Source organism: Lactuca sativa, chromosome 1 (genome assembly GCF_002870075.4).
Source record: "Lactuca sativa cultivar Salinas chromosome 1, Lsat_Salinas_v11, whole genome shotgun sequence".
Taxonomy (NCBI): Eukaryota; Viridiplantae; Streptophyta; class Magnoliopsida; order Asterales; family Asteraceae; genus Lactuca; species Lactuca sativa.
This window is the reverse complement of record NC_056623.2, coordinates 47,733,358-47,741,748: the sequence shown is the minus strand read 5'-3', so window position 1 is coordinate 47,741,748 and position 8,391 is coordinate 47,733,358. Positions and strand designations below refer to the sequence as shown.

The window sequence follows — 8,391 nt, the reverse complement described above, 5'->3', positions numbered from 1 at the left end:
ATTTATTTTTAAAATTTTTTGTCATAGTTAGTGGTGCATAAAGAGGAGGCCTAACCAGTCCTTTAACCGGCATCTGACCCTAGACCAAATTTACAACTTGAACTCCAGTTAACATCATCACAACTTTTAACTTTGATAATCCTTATTGCATATTGGTGTTTGCCAAATCCAACGTTTTAATAACATTTTGCATAACATTAGACGATTTACTTGATGATATCTTACTTGAAGTGTTTCTTGGATTAGCTTTGTGAGAAATGGGTTGTAAAGTTTGTTGAACGACAACCAATCTTTGATCACATGCTTTGTCATCTAATCAAGAACTAAATCCAATTCGGACATAATCAATTTATGACATCACTTCCATTTTTCTCTTCATTCACATTACCATATTTCAATGCCAAAAACAAGAAAAAACAAAAAACAAAAAAAAAAAAAAGTGATAACACATGTTGATACCAAGAAATGTCCTGTTGACTTGAAGCTTCTGGATAGATACATGACTCTGCATACTATTCAAACAAAACACAGGGGTGAATCTTTGTAAATTACCTTTTCTTAATTAATCCCATTACTTACTTTCTACACCACTATAGACAAAGATTAACATGTTTCTCGATTATATAATTAAAATATGAAATGAGTCAACCCTTTATATAAGTTTAGATTCTACCCGTCAGTTGAATTCGTTAATGGCTATGAATGGTCAAACTCATGGCTACTTTGAATTCTCCTTCGTCTTTAGCAATTTCATCATCCTTATAATCTTCTCCCGTATTCTCCTCAACCTCCAATTTCAATTCTCACTTCTGGGTTTTATTTTCCAATCAACTAATCAAAGCTTTTCTAATTCTTTATAAAAGATGAGTGATCAAAGATTAGTTGATTCAAGTGTCTCGAAGATCAGTGGGAGAGTCTTGATGGCCACCATCATTGCCTTGTTCATCGTCCTCATCCTTGTTTTCTTGCTTCATATCTACGCCAAGTGGTTATGGCACCGCCGTCAACAAGGTATAGACGCCCACAACAACCACCAGCACTCTGGCGTCACTTCCCTCCGGCGTGGCCTCGACGCCTCCTTCCTCAAAACTATACCAGTCATACAATTCGAGGCAAAAGACTTCAAAGACAGTTTAGAATGTTCAGTTTGTCTATCTGAAGTCGAGGAAGGAGAAAAAGCTCGAATCTTGCCTAAATGCAATCATGCGTTTCATGCGGAATGCATTGATATGTGGTTTCATTCACATATAACTTGCCCCATCTGCAGAAACCCTGTTCAAGAAAAAACCCAAGTTTCGGTGGAGAGTTTACCGGAGAATCATCAAACACAAGAACAATCGACAAACGGTGGGGATTCACATGGTGATGAAACCGAAGTAAGCACTTTGACTTCTCAACTGGAAGAAGCCAATAATCAGCATCAAGTTCCTATTTTACCTTTCGAGCCACATTCATCTTCATCATCATCGTCATCATTGTCATCACAGACAAATAATGATAGAGGAAAACCAGATTTAGTAATTGATATACCAAGGCAGGTTGTTAGTGACGATGATGTTGAGAAAACTCCAGTGTTTTCTGGAATGAGGTCATTAAGGAGAATTTTGAGCAGCAGTAGAAGGTTTAATCCTTTTAGCCCTGGTGATAACAATGCTGAAGGAGGTCAAAGTTAATCGGTTGTTCATTTAATGTTAATGGATACATTGTCCCATTTAATCTGTTTATTTCTTGATTTAATTTGTCAATTATGTAGAAAAAACAACTGGAAATAAATGTTTGCTTATAAACATGTTTACAGAATGCTCTCTTTGGCATGTATGTGAATTTGCTTCCTATAAAACAAATTAAATGAAGATGAGATTTTTACAATGTGCTTATTCAACATACGTCATACTTTCAGTTGTTATTTTGGTGTACATACTTTTATTATTTCTGAACACCGACATTATATCGAAGCAAAAAGCTAGGAAGAAGTTAAGAGATAAAAGCAAAAACAGAAACAAACAAAGAAATAGTAGTGGGAGGATGATGCCATCAATATAATTGCGTAAAGATGATACCGAGAACAAGTTGGAATTGTCAAGAGTCCACCACCACCCACTATTGGTCCAAACTCATCACTCGTCTCATCTTTATACCCCAAATTTAACACGTTGCAATTTTCTTACAGATTGAACAATAATACTATCTTTTTTCAACACGAGTATTGAAAAACTAATTTTGCTAATCAAACTAAGAAATTCGCATCCTAATATAATGTTACATGTCATATAATGTAACACCGTACCCACAAAATTTTATGATTTTCTGATTGATTTTGTAAAGTATTTACCCCTCTTCTTCCACAAATAAAAACAAACATAATAAAGTGAAAAGAATTTTTATAGTATGGTGTAATAAAAGCAAAAATATGCTTCATCAAATTGTTTGATATGTAAGCATCACATCATATGAGAGTGTTTATTGTTTCACCCGCTTCATTTAATACGTTTACCCTTTTTATTTATTTGAACTATTTAACAAAACTGCTAGAAGCACCAAATCTAATGTTTTAAAAACCGGTTTTTTAGTTGAACCGGTATTGTGACCGATTCCGGTTCAACCGGTTTTTAACCGGTTCGACCGCTGAGTGAACCGGTTTTTATATTTTTCATGTTTTTTTCTATGTTGCTACACGCATATATATATATATATATATATATATATATATATATATATATATATATATATATATATATATATATATATATTATGAATTTGATGTTTACAAGTTCAAACATTAAAAATATACCTAAATAAGTTGTGAATGAATCTAAATACATTAAAATAACAAATAGTCGTAAGTTTTAGTGTTTTACATCAATCTATATACTCCAAAAAGAACAAAAAAAAAAAAAATAATAATACCGAAACGAAATATAGTTTTAGATGAATACAAACACATCTTTATAACATTACCATATGTTTTCATTTAGAGAAAACTAAATAAATTTGAAAAAAAAAATCACCAAAGTTTATTATGTAAATGGTTTTTTTTTATGTGTTTTTATCCGGTTTAACTGGTTCAATCGGTTTATTTTGACCGGTTCAACCGGGGTTTTTTTTTTTTTTAAACCGGCCAGTTCAATCCGGTTCAGAAATCAATGTAAAACCGGTGATAGTTGAACTGCTCCCTCCTTCGGTTCCCGGTCCAACCGGTTCAACCGGCCGGTTCAAACTGGTTTTTAAAACAGTGTCCAAATCACATGCGAAGCAATTAAGTTCATTATGTAGCTTCCACAATCTTTACTCAATTGTTGTTTGCTAACATCATTTGTGTACGCGACTTTGAGGAACAATAGATGATCTTGTTGTCTCCCATGAACACACAATACCCGGAGGTGGACTGTCTCATGGCAAGGCATCCACCCCATGCAACAAGTAGGCGACTCGATGTGGGAGAAACGTGGATCTATAGGCCATGATAAATAACGCCTTGTAAGTAGTGAAAGGTGCGTTTAAAAGTGTGCAGGTGAGGTTCATGTGGATCATGCATATACAAACATATATGATGAACAACAAAAGAGATCTATGTTTGTGCGTGCATACCTTCTCAGTGCATATATACCATCTCCAAATAGAGACAAGTTATCGTAGGAATAGGTTTTAACACAACATAAGCCTCCAACATGGCCTTGGTGCATTTATGAGAAAAGATTCTTAAATATTATTGAACATAAAAATGGACTTATAAGTGATATTTTTTTTTGACAAACTTAAAAGATTTTGTGATAATATGCCTTTAGTCAACATATATTTAATGACTTTTGTATGGTCGGGTAGCATTTTAAAAAAAAATATTTACTTCAAAAATATTAAAAATATGGCTTTTCATGTACCCAACATATTTTATTAAAAGTTGTTAAAGTCAATAGAACGAAATATCTATGGGCGGAGACGATTCACTCTTACAGTATATGTTTAGTTTCCTTGCCAGAAAATGAAAATGACTGATTCATATTATTATTGTTATGGTAAAGACTATGTAAAAGTTTACAAAGTTATATATGTTTAAATCGTTGGCTGTCGAAAGCATATACAAGCTTGGCAGAAAAGGAATATGCTCATGTTCATGAAACCATGAGGTTTTGGATCTTATATTATAAAAGAGTTGGATGCTTTCAAGATTGATGTTAATTAAACATTATTTAACAGAGAAAACGACTGATGGGTTTCTTTGGGGAAACGTGAAAGGTTCTCCGAGCACTGATGAGAGGGCGACGAGGGTTCTTGCGGCCGTTAGTGGTTTTCCACGAGAAGAAAGTAATAAAAGAACAATCACGGGCCAAAATGAAGTGATCATTTTTCATTTTTTTTTTCTTTTATGTTTAAAAGGTACTATATATTAAGTGGTAAATAAATTTAAAAGTACTATAATTTGGATAAATACGTTTTTCAACTACAATATTCTGGACAAAAAACTTCAGTGTTTAAAGTCTAAGTTACTAATGTACTCATGTACAATAAAATGGTTAGGATAAGAAAGTAAAATGATAGGAATGGACATAGGGCCCATGAAAACACGTGTTAGGGAAAACTAAAGCCATGCCAAACACATTACCATCGTTAAATGGATTATTTAGGTAGGAACGGATTAACATATTTTTGTTTTATCATATGCATTAACTTATAGATTACCGACTGATGATACAGTATAAATCATACAAGTTAAACTACATATGCATAACTATATCATAAGCCAGATTTAACTAGGAAGACCAATCCTTATTCAATTGTGCCGCATGACATGGGGCATTATTCATTTTCATTGAAAATATATAAAAGAACCGATATAAAATTATACTGTATCATTAAAAAATATATAAAAGAACCGATATAAAATTATACTGTATCCTTTTTAATAAATGAAAGTTTTTTTTTGCCACATATTATCTTCTCATTTATTTTGACACTTGTTATTTTGTGAGAATTTTATAAATTTTATTTTCCACTTGTCATTTTTTAGGAATTTTTATTTTCTTAAAATAAAATTCCATAAAATTATAATGAGTTTTATAAGGAAATAAAATATCCTATTAATTTGGTAATAAATTTTCATAAATACTTCAAATAATTTAATTTCTTTTGCAAATTTTCAAAAGATTACGTTTTGTTATATAAAGTATTATATTATAAAATATTTCATATTTATATATTAATATTAAATTTTTATTTTTAATAAACCCGTGTAATACACAGATCTCACACCTAGTTTACTACAAATTAAGAACCACAATTTCTAAAACCTAGATAAATACTTAACGTACGCATTTTAATTAATTACTTCATTTTATTCAATTTGGTAGCAATTACTCAATTTAATAATAAGTGGATTTAATTTAATTATGAATTTAAATTTATCGTAAAAGCTTTATGGTGGAAGAGATCTAGTGGAGGATGATGATGATAAATATCCGGCTTTCACTCGTTCGTCTTCCACTCAAACAACTTAGCTTTATTCTCATGAATATGTCCAACTCCGGTAAAGCACTTTTATTTCTTGTTTCTTCCCTCCTACTAACTTCACTTGTCCATGGAACTCGTGATCTTTCAGATTCCAACCTCATCAAATCCTCCTGTTCCACTACATTATACCCAGACATATGCTACTCCACCCTCTCCACCACCAAAACCCTCGCAACTAAAAAGGACATAATCGAACATACAATCAATCAAACAAAGGAGATCATCCATGCCAACTTCCACGCCATAAACAAGCTCACGACCGCCGCCAATGTCACCAAACGTGGCAAAATCGCCATCCATGACTGCTTACAGTTGGCAACTGGAACGCTAGAAGCACTCGACAAGGTGATCGGAGACCTCAGAGAGTATCCAACTAAGAAATCTCTTCGGAGACATGCCGACGACCTCAAAACACTCATGAGCACCACCATCACCAACAAGGAGACTTGCTTAGATGGCTTCTCCCATGATGCAGAATGTAAGCTGTTGCGTAACTCAATTGTCGGAGGCCAGGAGCACGGGGGAAAGATGTGTAGTAATGCGCTAGCTATGATTGTAGACATGACGAATACGGATATGTTGAATTCGAAGGAGGCAAAGTTGGATGTGCTGCTACAAGAGGTGTCGATGTGGCCGGAGTGGTTGTCTGCGGGAGACAGGAAACTGATGCAGTCGGGAGACGTGACGCCAGACGTGACTGTGGCGGCGGATGGTAGTAGAGATTACACGTCGGTGGCGGCAGCGGTGGCTGCGGCTCCATCTAAAAGTACAAGCAGGTATGTGATAAAGATAGCGGCAGGAGTGTACAGGGAAAATGTTGAAGTTCCAAGCAGCAAAACCAATTTAATGTTTATCGGGGACGGAAGAAGTAACACGATTATTACGGCAAGCCTGAGCGTCGCCGGCGGAAGCACCACCTTCAACTCTGCCACCGTAGGTTAGTGAAGTGTTTACTTAGCATCTCTTCAACTTTTACTGATTCATTTGTTCTACCATATACATTTATTTGCAGGTTTTAAAATACTAGTATTTAAAAAGACAGTTATCTAAATTATCCCTCATGATCAACTCATCAACCATTTCATAATTCATTGAACCCAAATTCATATCGATCCGGGTGGATTTTTTTTATTAACTTTTAATATAAAATAGATAAGTTATGGATCTGTTTGTTATAATTAACTATAAGGAAATGTAAATAATTATGTATTTATTGTTTTCTTGCAAACGACAATTATTCAAACGACACTTTCACAATTCATTAAATAGTTATTAAAAACGGTAGGTAAGATTTGCTTGTATGTTTAGAAAAATAATTTTGAAAATTTCAAAGATTTTGTGAATTTTTTATGTGAGATGCATAGCAGTACTTTTTTAATAATTTTAGAAAAAAATAATGATAACTCAGGGTTAATATTCCCCCTGTTTTGATTATTTTAGTGAATATATATCTAGATTATATTAATCAAGCACGTGTTGGGTGAAAATTAGGTGTACATAATTAAAACATTTTTTGTAATTTGCATGCCATTCTCTTTAGTTTAATATATATTCTAACTTTCCTTCACTTTAACTTTTAACTTTTAATATTTTAAAGTTATCATGGATATATTTACCTTTTCATTATAAAAGGTATTATAAGATTATAATAATAACAATAAAATATAACTTTGATGAATATAAAGAAGGAAAATAGTTATTATTTGATGATAAGCAAGAGAAAAAAAAAGAGCTTTCAATTCAGACATGAATTAAGAACTGACTAAATATCTTGATCACAGTTGCGGTAGGTGATGGATTCTTAGCACGAGATATAACATTTCAAAATGCAGCCGGGCCATCGGGAAATCAAGCTGTAGCACTACGTGTTGGGGCCGATTTATCTGCATTCTATAGATGTGGTATACTAGCCTACCAAGATACTCTTTACGTCCACTCCAATCGTCAATTTTTCGTTGACTGCATGGTCGTCGGCACCGTTGATTTCATCTTTGGCAACTCCGCCGTCGTCCTCCAAAACTGTAACATCCAACCCCGCCGCCCCAATCCCAAACAAAAGAACATGATCACCGCTCAAGGTCGAACCGACCCAAACCAAAACACCGGCATCGTCATTCAAAAGTGTACCATCGTTGCCAATTCAGACCTGCAACCGGTTCAAGCCAGTTTTCCGACGTATCTTGGAAGGCCATGGAAGGAGTATTCAAGAACAGTGGTGATGCAGTCGTCGATAAGTGACGTCATTGACCCTGCTGGATGGTATCCTTGGGATGGGGATTTTGCTCTAGATACGTTGTATTATCGGGAGTATCAAAACACAGGGCCTGGGGCAGATACGTCTAACAGGGTAACATGGAAAGGGTGGGGTGTGATTACGGATGTTGCGGAGGCCGAAAGTTTTACTGCTGGAAGCTTCATTGCTGGTGGAAGTTGGTTGCCATCCACCGGTTTCCCTTACTCTCTTGGTTTGTAAATTGTAATGCATGCATCGCCTTGTATTATAATAATTATGGAGTTGGTGCTCCCGTGTGGTGTAGTATGTATTAGTTTTCGGAATAATTTTATAATATTCTATGATATTGATTAGTTTAATTGTTCTACATAAACTTAGGATGATTGCTAGATGTGTCAATTGCTAATATTGTCATACTAAAGAACTGAGACTAGCGAAAGCTCACCAAGAAAATAAGTAAGCTAATAGAAAACAAGGGGAAAAACTGCATAGAAAAATTTGTGACAGTTTTCGGACTGAAGTATCGTGACAGATTCTTGTGACGGATTTCAGACGGTTTGTGCTTGTGAGTTTTGACAGACAACCGACGGATTGACCCTTTCAACTTCTCAAACAGTTGCAATGGGAAATCATCTACCATACAATATATTATT

General features: G+C 34.4%; 2 protein-coding genes across 2 annotated transcripts; both read left to right on the top strand.

Annotated features, from left to right (window-relative positions):
* The first annotated feature begins 690 nt into the window (after nt 1-690).
* Nucleotides 691-1,869, top strand: LOC111908644 (RING-H2 finger protein ATL60). The gene has a single exon (XM_023904463.3). The coding sequence runs from the start codon at nt 864-866 to the stop codon at nt 1,671-1,673; it is 810 nt and encodes a 269-aa protein (XP_023760231.1). The 5' UTR covers nt 691-863; the 3' UTR covers nt 1,674-1,869.
* Nucleotides 1,870-5,433: 3,564 nt separating this feature from the next.
* On the top strand, nt 5,434-8,097 carry LOC111908635 (pectinesterase). The gene is made up of 2 exons (XM_023904453.3): nt 5,434-6,442; nt 7,287-8,097. Exons 1-2 carry the CDS (start codon nt 5,437-5,439, stop codon nt 7,976-7,978), a joined length of 1,698 nt encoding a protein of 565 aa, XP_023760221.1. The 5' UTR covers nt 5,434-5,436; the 3' UTR covers nt 7,979-8,097.
* Nucleotides 8,098-8,391: the final 294 nt, after the last annotated feature.

Excerpts from the sequence above, each read along its gene's own strand:
- LOC111908644 (XM_023904463.3), top strand. The coding sequence starts at position 864 with ATGAGTGATCAAAGATTAGTTGATTCAAGTGTCTCGAAGATCAGTGGG.
- LOC111908635 (XM_023904453.3), top strand. The coding sequence starts at position 5,437 with ATGATGATGATAAATATCCGGCTTTCACTCGTTCGTCTTCCACTCAAA. Across the intron at positions 6,443-7,286 it reads CTTCAACTCTGCCACCGTAG|TTGCGGTAGGTGATGGATTC; the intron begins GTTAGTGAAGTG and ends TCTTGATCACAG.